The sequence below is a fragment of the Pleurodeles waltl genome, chromosome 6 (genome assembly GCF_031143425.1).
Source record: "Pleurodeles waltl isolate 20211129_DDA chromosome 6, aPleWal1.hap1.20221129, whole genome shotgun sequence".
In the NCBI taxonomy this organism is placed as follows: Eukaryota; Metazoa; Chordata; class Amphibia; order Caudata; family Salamandridae; genus Pleurodeles; species Pleurodeles waltl.
Genome location: NC_090445.1, coordinates 424,595,496 through 424,609,729, shown reverse-complemented (window position 1 = coordinate 424,609,729; position 14,234 = coordinate 424,595,496). Strand labels below are relative to the sequence as shown.

The following is a 14,234-nucleotide window of genomic DNA, read 5'->3' as shown; positions in this document are numbered from 1 at the left end:
GTGCTACGTCCTGCAAAGGGTCCATAGCATTACCAACCCTCTGGAGCCAATTGGAGTCACAATCAGTCAAGGAGTGGAATCTGAGAAAGTATGTTGAGTACCCTTTGTGACTGTTTGAGGAAAGGGCAACTCCTCACAGTTGCCATTGTGCCACAGTGCTCAGAATAATATACATGAAAGGAGTCAAGCATCTCCTTAAGAGTGACCCAGTCAGAAGGCAAAAACACAAGGGGTATAATGTTTCCTTTGACAATCTGGTAGATCTTGACTGAAGATGAAGATAAGAGTAGAATAATCTGCCTGGCACGAAATTCTTCCTGAAACCAGGAAAGAGAGAAGAGCCAAACAAAACGAGGAGAAGTAAATATAAGAAAATAATCCAAACTGCTAGAAGCAAAAATTAGGAACATAAATAGTAGAAATGGAGCAAAGATCATGATGACTCTTGTAGTGCTTCCTTCATATATACTGAGATCACAAGAAAATAATCTACTGCATCATGTATTGGGAATCTCAAACATCCTCAAATGGTCTGACCACCATTTTAGATAGGGCTGTTCATAAGGATAAATCCTGTCCCCAATACTGGTATGTATTCAACTGTAGCAATGCTACTGTTTGCAAGTAGATGGAGGGGAGGCCTTTCCTCAGACGTAGGTGAGCAGAAAACGTATAAAAGAGTGTATGAACTAAAAGAGCTATCTAGAAAAGATGGATGAGTTAAGAGTGTTTGGTATAGAAAGGGAAGATTTAACTAAGAAATCGTTTCAAGTAACTAGATTAAAGTTGATGGAAAGGCTTAGTGCACGCTAAAAGTGAAAGGTACCTTATTAATAATCATGCGCTAGATATACTTGTGGTACCTGAGACATTGCTGAAAGAACTTGCTGGTCTTATCTAAAAATGACCACACTTCCTGGTTTTACTACAGTATAATGAGACATGATAGTAATAAGGATAGACCTGGTGAGGCAACTGTAATAGCTTTTAACCATGTTAAAGCTACTAAACGTATGCTTGAGATTGTTGGCAGTGCTGAAATTCTTGCAGATAACTACTGGTCTGAACTAATTCTTCTTTTTTCATTATTCTAGTCCATCACCCAACTACGAATGTCAGTTTGCTTGTGGGCACTTTAATGCTTGTTTCTGGTCCAGGGAGGACCTGGCCTGGCAGTTCGGGCTGGACTGTTTCCATGGGGAACAGGGTCAAGACTGATTTGCATATGGCTGGCTCCAAACTGGAATGGCATGGCAAGCAAAAAAACTGATGGATTAAACCCAGATCTGTGACTGGGGGTGAATGTTTGATTTGCTCTGCATTCCGTCCATAATCTGTTGTTTTTGCATTTGTTGCCCCAAGTGGGAAGGGTATGCCCAGACGTGGGTCCCATGCTTGCTATGCCATCAGATTCAAGCTAGCCTGGCTGATGAAGGGTGATACCCTGAAACTGGTCCCAGGATGCTTGTTTCTGGTCCAGGGATGACCTGGCCTGGCAGTTCGGACAAGACTGTTCCCATGGGGAGCAGGGTCAAGACTGATTTGCATATGGCTGGCTCTAAACTGGAATGGCATGGTAAGCAAAAAACCTGATGGATTAAACCCAGATCTGTGACTGGGGGTGAATGTTTGATTTGCTCTGCATTCCGTCCATCATCTGTTGTTTTTGCACTATTGAACACAGTTTTTCATTTTGGAAAACTTCAGTGAGTTTAGACAGTGGTCTCATGAACCACTTATAAGTCTCCCTGAAGCTGCTACTCCGCTACCCAAATTGGAAAGTGCCCAAAAGTGCCGCACCACCCTTTGCAAAGCAGTAACCACCCAAATCTCAGAGCTAATAATGATCAATGATTTGTGATCGGAGATATGGTTGTAAACCATTGTTACATAGGTTATTGAATCACAGTTGGGAACTGTGATTCAATTCCCAACATCTCTATTCTAAATTCCAATTTGGTAATGATTTCTAAATCTATCTTGCAATTCAGGAAATATTTTAGTACATATGTAAAAGAGCGTTTGTGTTTGTAAACCCTGTATTTGACCAAAACGGATATATTTGTATATTTGGCCCTTGGTTCTGAAGCCACGAGACCATTATGATAGGTGATTTTGTCATTTGGACTGAGGCCTCAAACTGTATTGTTATGGACCTATGAATATCTAAGGTCACGCTCTAGAACTTACATCAGACGTCTTCAAACGGAGGGGCCGGCCCCCCTGGGGGAGCTTAAGTGATCCCAGGGGGGCACCAGTCTCTGGACAAGAGAAGCATCATGCTTTGTTTTAAGAGATAAAAAAATGAGCATCAGTAGGCCACTTTGTAATGGGCCGTTCCTAACATCTTTTTTCATATATAGCCTGACTGGGAATATGTGCAAATGGGGTAAGAGAACTTAATTTCAATGTTTAAATATGCTTATTTAAACATTGCCAATTTACCAGAATTATTGTGAAAAATGGAGGAGAGGCCTGATGATTTGTTTTACATGGGGGCGCAGCATCAAGACGTTTAAAGACCACTGCCTTACTTTCTGCACTCGACTGGACGAGGGTTGAATCAAAACACTAGTACCACATTGTGCCCAGGTCTATTTTAAAAATGTTTCAGGATTTAAAAGCTAGAGAATGCTATTGTAATTATGCTGGTGAAGTAGCACTTTATTAAATTAAGCATGCTAAATGCTCAGAACCATACATGCAGTGATATACTATGATTTGCTCAGAGTCCCACAATCTGGAGTCAATTACCAGAGTGAGGATTTGAACCTGTATCTCAAGTTCAAATATCAAGACCAACATATCCACTGGACCATATTCTCCTCAATTTCAAGAATGAAAAATACAACTGAGGCACAGGACATCTGTTGGCTACAACCATCACGAGGGTGTTGTGTAAAGTGAAAGCTGCAGGTAGACTTACCTTTAATTCAAAGCTGAGCTGGTCATCATAGCCTATCCACTGGTTCCCATAGCAGGCATACGGGACCTGCGCATCCCGATTGAACTGAAATGAAGTTGAATTTCCCTCTGGGATTCTGCAGATCTACCAATGTTGCATCAGTCACAGGAATTGTAGGGGAGAGAATAGGATTAGGTTAGACATGTAAAGCAAAAATAGGCAGGTGAAAATAAAAACGGGCAGTGAGATTGGACTCACCCAGACTTCAGAATCATTTTGAGTTCATGAAATTGCAAGGTATTTTAAAGATTATCAAAACACAGGTAAGTGCAAAATAATGGCACAGATGGAAATGTGCAATCCTGTATAATTTGCTTACTAAATATGTTTTTGTTCAGTTGCATCACCACATTTATTGAGGAATGGGCAGTTCCATTCTGAATTTCTGGAGCAAGAATTGACCTGTGAAGGCAGCAACACTTTCCACTGGTTGTTTAGAGACTACTTATGTGAAATTACTGTTGGAGCATACATTTTAGGAATGCTTATAGTGACCCAGACATCAACAGAAGGTGACAAATTACGCTCTATGTTAACAGCCTAACGTAGAAAGCTGCACTCACACTATTTTAAAAGTGTTAATGTTTTCAATTGTGGTAGTCACAATTGTGCCTACCAGATGTAACAATGTGATAAGATATAACTAATGCCAAAATATATTTCAGACTCTAGACTAACTGCTACTATCAAAGCAAATTTGTTTTTCTAAAGTTTAATGTGTGATTTATGAGTTTAAATAGAGGTGTGCATAAAATTAAATGCACTTTTCTGTTATAGCTAATGTGATGCCTTAGCAAAGTTTTACAATTTATAATTACATGTTTTACTTATTGTGATGGTAAATTGTTATTGCTGAATTTACAAGTTACATCTTATGTGTGTTCTATTAACAAATATATTAATGCATTTAATTTTCTTGTGTTAACATAACTAGGCTTGACGAGCTTGTATTTGCAGTCATATAAAGTGATGAATCATTGTTCTTTGTAACGTGACATTTTCCTCTAGGTTCAGTTCTTATGAGTAGCAATAGGTTCTTTGTTTGATTGTACAGAGGCTTTTAGTTTAGTAACTTTGAAAAAGGAACATCCAGGCCTGTGGATATAACGTGAAATAATTTGTTTCAACTAACATGCGGATTCACTTGGGACTGAGACAAGTCCATTGTACACCCTGGGAAGAAATTGGATTCCTGCAAGTGAAAATAAATAGTAAGAGTACGGTTTGGATTCACACCGAAAGAGGAGATGATCCCTTATCGAACCTGAGAAAATACCAGACTGTTGCAAACTGACATTTTATTGACTTTTGATTGGATGATGCCTCTTTTATGTGATGTGAGGCCACCAAACTGACAAACCAGAGCCATTTTTGTGTTTTTCAATAGGGATAGACTCCATAAGTTTCAGTCAGTCTTTCTTTGGCTCTTGAGAACTCTTGACTCTCTGCACTTACCTGATTAGGCCTGACTGGACTTTGCTAATGAGAAATCCTTGAATGCTGTCCCTTGGAGAGGTATAGCTCCCTGCTAACTGCCATTTTCCTTGACATGTCCTTTTTGATTTGCTTTTTTAGAATAGAAGCTGGCATGCTGACACTCACCTATTTTATTTTTCTAGTTAGTAATCTATAATCCTAGATATATTCTTTGAACATTATTTTGTCTCTTTTGTATTTTGCCCATGTGTGTCTGTCCCTACACATGTATTTCATAATTTGGTTAACTGCAAGGCCAACCTATGTCCAACCCAAATTTGCACACTCCGCTTAAATGAACTTGACTAATGTTGATGCTATCTGACCTGAGATATATTTCAGTGCTTCACATTGTTTCCTTAATGATATGTACTGCTCTTCTTGAATGCTTTATTGCGTTAAAGCTAATTCAATTAAATTAATTTTGACACTTTGGGCAGCCAATGATGTTGATATATCTTTATAATCTGATTTTGTGCACAGTCTTCAAGACATGACCTTCGTGGTAGTAAAAGAAAGCTTTATAACCTATTCATTGATTGGAGTCTCCTTCCACTGCCACATTGGTCAAGGTGGTTAAATTGTTTGTGTGGCAATAATGTACATTTGTTTATGGTTCACAACACTCTTTCTGGGTCAAAAGGTCCGTCGACCTCAGTGAAGTGTTTGATTTCTGTGAAGGATGAAAAACCTGTTTGCACATTGCAGCTGTCATTCTTCTCAGCCATCCACTCTAGGTCCTGTCGGGTTTGCTAAGTGTGTCGCATAATTGAGGCAATCCCTCTTAATCTCCTTTTTGATGCAGCTAATGCTGTCTGTGCAGTTATAACCTATATCCCTTAAATAGTCTGAAGCAGGATGCACTGCTGCAAGTGAATTACTTGAGTTAGGTAGGCTGGAAATGGAGCATGCTGGATGAGCCTGACACTCCTGACCCTTGTTTAGTTTTTCAGACTCAGACACATAAACATACACAAATGTCTGTCAATCACCAGTCAGTGTCAGTATCTTGGGAACTTCATCAGTTCTCAGAATATGGAGGCCCTTGGACATTTTCTTCCTAATGGCAAAACCATCTCAATATCCCAGGGGCTCCTACAGAGCTTTTGTGTCATGGCTTTGATGATGCGGCTATATCTTGTATCAAAATGTTGCATAGCAATGCTAATTTAAAGTGGTTGCTTTTTCCTCTTCTGTACTTCACACTAGTACTTTTCTGCATATATAATTAGCCTGATCCTGGCTACATTAAACTGCCCTTCTTGATTACCAACCTCCTCTTTCCTCTATACATCGGACAATTAAGGGGTAGATCTTATTAATGCCTCAGCCTGCTAACCATATCTTCTTTGGGATTTTACTTCACAACCCACACTCTTTACTTTAATGGAAGGGGCTTCGGTAAAAAGATATTAGGGTTTTTGCATACTGGCATGTAGAAAAGAGGTGCTTCTCAACAGAAAACTCTACAGGCCACCACTTCCTGTCTATTTAACAGCAGGTAGACTCAGCCCTCCACCCTACCATGTATCTTTTAACATTATGCCTGAGGAACACTCCAATGAGGATTCTTCTCCCTCTCAACTCCAACTCCACCAGGCTATTAAAGACTTGAGTGCCCCTTAACGTCCTTCGTAGATAAGGCCCTCAAAAGTTAGTGCTGGCTTGGCGCTCTTCCTTTCCCAGTGTCTTGTCTTTCTCCTCCACTGATGCTTGCCCCATCATAACCTCTCTAAAGCACAGCAAAGCACTGTGAAAGTATAACAATCATCATAATGTTTCCCCAGAAGACCACAGTGCTGCATCTCCAATGATGCCCGAGAATCTGTCCCAGCTGAGGTCCAAATTGGAGTGGATAATTGGGATGTGGCCATGACTGATGATGATGAGAATTAATCCTCCTCTTGTGCCTCAATATGCATCAATGATTTTAATGTCAATTCTCTGGCTGTTTTACATCTTGCCCCTTACCAAGATGCTGTCTGTTCCATCATTTACACATATTTTCTCTTCCTCCCTTTTCTTTGTGTTGTCTCTGATATTTAAGAGTACATTCCTTGCACTTCTTCCTTTTGCTCATCAGATCAACTTGTTCTTTCCTGTAGAGTTCCTCAAAATACGGTCTCTTGCATTACTCTATCTTTCTGGGCCAAGCTCACCATGGCTTCCACAGGTATCAATACTGCCAAGCTCAGAGCTCATTCCCCCCACCGCTCCCTAGTACAGTGACTGTCAGAGCTTTCTTTGCTGGACCAAGACTAGTGGACATTCTTAGGGCAGCCGACTGGTTGAGTGAAGCATCCTTTAGGACATTGTTTCTTAAGCCACTTGAGCATATGCTTCATTGTCTTGTCTTGGGATAAAAGCTTCAGTGAAGAGAAAATCTGAGATTTTATAGAAGACATTGAGGAAAGCGTAAGATTTCCATTCTTCTCTTGTTTCTCACTTACGGGTTTCAACCATGTATCTCACCTTTCCCCTCCCCCCCCCCCAGGTTTCTGTGCATTGTTGTGTTGTGGTCTCTTTGTTTGTCCTTGATGTTCTTGTTTTATTTATTCCTCATGAATTGTTTTTCTCAAAGTTCACCTTTTTAGGTCGAGCACGCAAGTGCTTCCGACTTGTTGTCTTTCTCTTGGGCTTTTAACCACACCCATGTCACACTCATCACTTTCATTTGGGTGTGGGCTTACCTTTTAAGATTCCCTTGATTTCATTTGTGAAAGACATGCATACGTCATGCCTTTTTTGGTGTTTAGCCCTCCTCAAGTGCACTGGCCCACTACTGAAAAAATACGAGGCTCCATGTTTTCTGCATGGTTTCTGGACTACTTTTTTATTTTATTTCCTACACAGCATGATCTTGCTGGGCAGTAATCAAGCACTTTGCATGGCTACCAGTTTACTTCTACTGTTTATCCAAGCGCTGCTTGGCGAATTCAAGATTTTACACAGCGCAATCGCATAAGTTTTTTGTTTGTTATTATTTTTTCATTCCACGGGATAGTCAATTTTGAACGCGCTGCACTGACTTTAAAAGATCACACTGTTCTCCCATATTTCCAGTTCCTCCCTAATGCTAACATCCATCCCTATGTTAGCTTATAATTAGGGAGGCAGACTGCCAGTATAGGAACACATTTCAGGGATCAAATAGTGCCTCTATAAGAAGAGTCTTTTTGTCGAGGGGACCTCTGAGAACGCTTTTACTAAAATCTACATTTCTCTCTGAAATTGCATTCTTATGGCACAGTCTGTAGTGAATGAGAAAGGTTTTAACGTTTTCTGTAGTCAAAAGGCGCGCACAAACAAATGAAGACAAAGTGTGTGTGTCACAGTAGGGTGCCTTGAAGCACATCACATCGAACCTACTAGCGCTAAAGAAAGAAAGACTGGAAGACAGCCTCTAAAGCCCCAGGATAAACATTCCTCATTCTCCTTTGAATAGGCTACACAGATTTTGTTGACTTATTGAGTCCCAGCTGTAAATGGTCGAGCCATCCTGCAGCTTTAATTAAGCTACCAGAGGGAGCTGGTTATCAATTAACACTTCCTACAAATTATAAGTAATATTATAGACTTGGTGGGTGTACTTCAGCCGGTGCTTAATTTGTAAATAAAAACGTGCCGTGCCCAAAGCCCTCCTCTTAAACACGCGGCTGCTGCAATTAAATGTGAGAACATGGAATACTAAGGCAGCTTAATCCTGAAGCCATCTCGGGCCTCTTCAATCCATATAAAGCACTCCCTGCCCCTTCAGCTCACTCTTGCAGCTTTCTACTTTCTCCCTCCTTGACGCTTTTTTCTTTTTCTCTTCCTCCATCTTTCTCATATGTGTCTTTTGCTCGCAGCAAATGCTTGAGGCAGAAGCATAAGCCCCGGACCTCAAAAACAAGTGCCGGTGCTGAGCAACGGAAACAGCAAGCACAAATTAAGCACTGACTTCAGCCGGTGAGAGTACAGCCTGCCTCCGGCCCTTTGGTTAAGCAGAAGAGGGTAGGGTAGGAGGAGGAGTGGAATTAAACAGATAGCAGTTTTACTGCGAAAGAAAATATGCTTCTTAAAGACCTGAAGATTGCTTTTTATGCACAGTAATCAATGGCATTGTCCTATATTTTCACATATTTACTTCGCAGAGCACACAGAAAGCAACTTAAACCCGCCAAGGAGATTTCAGTTAGTAAAGCCTTTATGTTGTGTCCTTTACGAAAGCGTCGCAGGCGTGGATAATGAGCAGTGTTTTGACTTTAAAAATATTAGGTACAAGTTGATAATGTATTCAAACATGAAAACACCCTATTGCAACGTACCGTACGGTCTGTGATAATTTTAATTGGCTTAATTGAGATGCAGGGCTCTGGTTACTGTTTAATTCCTTAATATTTAGATAAAACGAGTCAAGTACTTCGACATTTCTTCAATTAACTTCGATCTTTTTCAGCTTGAAAGGGCTGCCATAGAAGACAGGCAGACAGTGAGTGAACTGATGAAAGAATAAAAGCCCCTCATTATAGTCTAAGAGATGACATTGGTTGATGTATCCTTTTGAAAGTTGAAATTAAGTGTTGTTGAACCAAACTTAAGCTGTGATAATTAACTCAATTGCTATTGTAATTTATTGTTAACTTGTTATGCATGCGTTAGCCATTTAAAAGGATCAACAAATACAGGATCTTCAACAAATCAACCCCAGAATCCCCCAGCACATCTGGAAGATTTATGTTCCACTGAACTCGCATACACTTTTTTTTTTTATCAGAAAGAGGTCAACTGAATTTAAAGGCGTTACCTCCTTCTTGGTCTTCCTCCTCCTCCTAGTCCAAACCTGAGTGAAGTGAGTCCTGACACTGAAACAGATATTCATAGATTCCAAAAGTGGAAAGAAGGCAGGTTTCCCTTCCATGTAGTGAATACTCTGTCTATTCTATAATTGAGGCACTGTGCCTTCTACCTATACACAGACAATCCCTAGACACTTTCCTGTTTAGGGTCGAGCCTGCAGGTGCATGCGCAAGCGTATGTGTCTAACTTGCAAGACTCTGTTGTATGCAGTAAAGGGCTTCGAGCCCGCCTGTTGCTCACCATTTGATGGTTTGCTTGGCACTCTTCTTTACAGCCTCGTAATTCGCCAAGGCCTGCCTGGCATCATTTCTGTTCCTCTGTGTGGAGCAGGGATTAAGCACTAACTGATTCAACTTAATTAGTGCCCGTCCGCTGCTCCCGCCATGATCAAGGTATTATTTTGTTCTTTTTAACTTCTATGGTCCCGCAAACAGAAGGCAAAGTACAGTTATGCATTTACAATGCCAATAGCTCCAACTAATAAATGAAAGACCTATTACATTGCAAATGCTTGCTCCTATTGCTTAGCCTATTGATTCTTCTTGTCCTTGTCTCATGTCTGTTCCTTTTTTTCAGATCCGGCAAAGCCTCATCGTTTTCCAGATGCATCATGGATCTCTCCTTCCTGCAAGTCTCACGTACTTCTTCCCTGCTTACTGTTTTGATACTGTCATAAATCCATTCCTGAAGCTACAATCCGTCCTTCGCAGTCAGCAATAAGAAGGCATTGCTTCTGGAAGGGCTGTTTTACCCCACTCAGTACATTTTAAAGCCTTTGTGAAATCACATCTTATTGCCAGTACCAGGAGTTAATCATATAGATTTTTTTGCATCTCTTTGTCTTTAATAAAATTTCAGATTTTCCCTTCACAAAAGCTAGGAAAATCCCCATTTCAAAAGGGGACTAGTAGATTTAGAAATGTAAGAGCCACTGCATATTGATTAGTTGCCATGAACTGTCAAGTAACATGCGGTCAGGTGAGTGGAGCAGCAGCCGTCCTCTCACTGGGGAGCAACATCACAAAGCTCAATTATCTCATCAATGTTAAATGGGCTTTCTGGTGAATGATACCACAATATGTAGCAAAACCCAAGCTCACATCATCAAACCAAGGCACATCCTAGGGTGTGATGAAGCAGAAAATGAAGGTTTTGATTTATTAACGCTTAAACGTAGTGCTGCAATTTTTGATTGGACAATTTGAAGCTAACCTATGAACCCTCCAATGGAAGACCCTACTGGATTCGAACTGTTGTCTATAAAACCCAGGTGCACGAGAAGAAGGTAGCCATTACGCCCTTTATTGGACATCCCGCCATTTTGCAGACTTCGTAGCTATTATGGCCCACTTTGCTGCGACGCCATTTTGAAAGAGACTTTGATGCTTTCTCTAATCGAGAGAAAGAGACTTTAAATGATTCTGGCCCTAGAGACTTTAACTTTGATTTGATCCCTTTGCATGAAGTAGTAGTTTTACCTTGCCGCCGTGAGGCAATTGCCCCGTCCACCTTGCCCCTTTGCCCCGTCCCATGCCGATCGAGACGGTACCCATGCTGACCGAAGAACGGTACCTGTGAGACGAAGACTTCCTTGTATGCTGATCGTAATTGGTAAATATGAAAGGAAAATTGTAAAATTGCATTGTGTTTCTTTTAGGTAACCAACTGCTGATTTTGACAAGATCCCTAGTTAGGAGTTTTTCTAAATTAATGTTACTAAATTGTTTTTGCATGAAGTCCCACATGCCGATGCTAATTAGAGGTTAGATGAGGATTCCTTTTGTTGCACGATGCAATTTGAGACCTTGTTATGCTGACTAAATGTATGCAATTAGTTCATTACAGATTATAGTATTAGTGATTTGCATTGCTATTATCGAATGCCTTGTGATCCAAATGCTGAATAGATTGCACTTGTTTCGCCGCTATGGACAGCTATTAATGTTCCTTTACGTTTATCATTTGGTGTTGAGACACATTTATATTGTGCTAGCTTTGTTAATATAGGGAAATAAATTCACTAACTTTGCAATAAACTGGTGTGGTTATTCCTGACTGAAAGGTCAGGGCTCGCCGAAATGTATTCTGGATTAATTGTTAAGTGTTATGTTGATCAAGGTATTGCTTATGTTCGTTATTGATTATTGATTTGATGCAGGTGACCGATTAAGAGTACAGAGAGTCCCACTTAGTCAAAAGATTCATCGGCCTAAAGAGCGTCCGAATACAGGTAAAATTACTAGTACGGACCGCTCTATCAGTAGATGGTAGCAGAGGATGGTTTCGTCTTTTGGGACCCTGTACCCCTAGAGTACATGGTGTTGAATTAACGAGTATGCATTTTGAGACCCCACTCGATAAGTTGAATTAGATTTTCTTGGGTAAAACAGATTGACAGAATGATGATGGGCTAGGTCCACCGCGACTTTCCCGGGATCTCGGAGCTTGCGAATGGAGAGAACGGAGGTGTGGAATCAGCGTTGGCGGTACTAGTGATGGTATGAGTGAAGTTAGGGTTTTGCGCTTGCACAGCTTATTGCCGCAGGGTGTGTGAAAAGGTTGTGAGGATTTTTTTTCTTTTTACAGGATAGCGGAGGTGCGACTCCGAGTGTAGAAGTAGAGAAGTCGTCGAACTTCATAGAAATAGCGGAGGTGCGGCTCCGAGTGTGAGAGTAGGGAAGTCGTCGAACTTCATGTGCGTGTGGCGCTTTGTGCATAAAAAGGTCCACGTGGTTGTTGTTGTTGAGACGGGCCCTGCGAGGTCAAGAGACTCCGGAGTATGTTGATCTATGTTGTGGTCTGGGCGGTTTAGTAGGTTGATCGGGCGTGGTCAACGAGTCGGTACGTGTGTTAAGGGAGTGAAAGAAACTTCGACTTCGGGCTTTGACAAGATTCTAAGTGCACTAGAATAGATCATTGACAAGTTGAGAGTAGGTCTGCGGGTCAGATTTGCTTGCGAATGTGGGGACTGAGAAAGACGGAATAGCGGCCGAGGCTAGTGAAAGGTCCCTAAGGTCCTGAAGCGACTGTGTTACCCTTCCTGTAGTAAACCGACAGATCTGTTTTATTTTTTTGTAGCTCGCGATAAATGCAAAAAGTTGTTACGAAAAGAGGTGAGTGAAGGAGGACTAGCCGCGAGGCTTTGTCAGCCGCAGTGTGTGTGAGTTTGACGTCACTAGGAGCCGCGCTGGGATAGGTTGGTTGGAGAGAAGGGTCGCGCACGGATTGGACGCAGTCCGTGGGACTCGTTTGGAAGGGGAAAGGCAAGCGAAGAGTATTCCGGGAATTAAAGTCACCTATTGATTGCAAACTTTGTGAAATAAAAGACGAGAAAATGAAATTCTTTAAAGCATTTAGGAGTGCGATGAAGGGGGAGTCTTACATTAAAGTGAGCGTAGGAGAGGAGACGCCGCCCGAGGGTACACCACCTTACATTGTAATGGAAGAGAAGGGGGTAGCTCCGTGCCTTTGGCTAAAGCAATGGCACAAGTTGACAGAGAAACATGGGAGCGTAGCATTCCCGATCCACGGGACATTCAATATAAGGATTCTAGAGAATTTGAGATTCACGATGTACGACATGAAGGTGCCTCCAAGGCCAGCACAGTTTGAGGCTCTAGCAATTTGGGAACTGATGGCTAGACAGCAACAGCAAAATAAGTTCGAGAACAGGATAAGGAAAGTAGAAAAGACACTAGCGGACGCTAGGTGGGATAATGCACAGAAAGTGTGGAGGTCAGATGTACTGCAGGGGATAAAATTGTTCCCGGCAATTACTAAGGAAGAAGAGGAGACAGGTAAGAAAGCTACCTGTAAGACAAACAGGAGGTGTTCCAAGGATAGAGAGGACGAGGAAAAGTTGAGAAGAGAAGAGGAGTTAGAGGATGAGGAGCTAATAATGCAATTGCTGAACGACCGTCCACCACCTTATGCAGAGAGTGGACAAGGTCCAAGTACCAGTTCTGCCCCTCCGGCACCGGTACAGAACAGTGAAACTCAGAGTTCAGGAGCAGCATCGGGATCTAAGGACCCGAGTTTACTGTTCACCCCGCAGATACCGCAGGTTAGGAGAATATATCCAGATGTGCCCATGTTGAAACCAGCAGAAAATTATCAGCCACAGATGCCAGGGTACTACAGCAGTGACAACAGTGGAGGGATGATTATAGATCCAACCGTAAGAGGAGTACAGAATGGTCACAACCAGACATTGACACAAGCTGAATCAACTCAGTTTTTGATGCCTCAGAAGCAGATGCAGGGGGGAAACGCACATGCTCAAATGACGGGGAGTCAGATGGGCATGCCGGCAATGATGACCCATGGTGTGGGAATGAACATGCCTCAGAACATGGGGAATGGACAAAACCCAGATGCGATATCCCTACCCATTACTGTAGGTCCACCGGTACCTTTGTACAGTCAGCCTAATCTAGGTATGAGCGGTCAGGGATCAATGCTGCAGAATGGGACAGAGAGGAGGTGCATAGAAAACACCCCAGGGATAACTCCGATAGCGGCTCAGCCAACTGGATCTGGGTCCTTGATGGAGTTTAGTCCCATATGTGCTCAGTCGACACTGGTGAGGTCGAGTCCCCCACTGATAATACCTCTAACATCGAATACTGAAAAGTTGCCGCAACCATCAATGGCAGTCGATGTGAACGCTACACTGATGGGGTTGAATGCGCAACAGCTGACACAGTGGTTCAACAGTCTAAATTCCACACAAAGCTCAGACAGTGGGAAGGGAGAAGATTATATGAACAGGATGAGGTTGAACATGGAGGCACAAGAATTGGTGGAAGGGACTATGGGTGTGAATAGGTTGGAGTCCTACTCGGAAGAAGAGCTGAGGTATCTGTGTCCCAGGATAACAAAAGAAGTGAACAAGGTACACAAAAGCTTGCAGGAGGTAGCTGACAAAAACGGGGTTGATATAGACAAGATGAAA

The 14,234-nt window shown here is 42.0% G+C and overlaps 1 protein-coding gene across 1 annotated transcript in view; it reads right to left on the bottom strand.

Annotated features, from left to right (window-relative positions):
* LOC138301608 (chitinase-like protein 3) overlaps positions 1 to 14,234 on the bottom strand; it is an 87,291-nt gene that overhangs the window by 14,911 nt on the left and 58,146 nt on the right. The window contains exons 9-10 of the mRNA XM_069242122.1: positions 2,927 to 3,049; positions 174 to 317 (exon numbers count right to left, since the gene is read on the bottom strand). Of these exons, the coding sequence (XP_069098223.1) occupies positions 174 to 317; positions 2,927 to 3,049 (267 nt within the window). The remainder of the gene's footprint in view (positions 1 to 173; positions 318 to 2,926; positions 3,050 to 14,234) is intronic.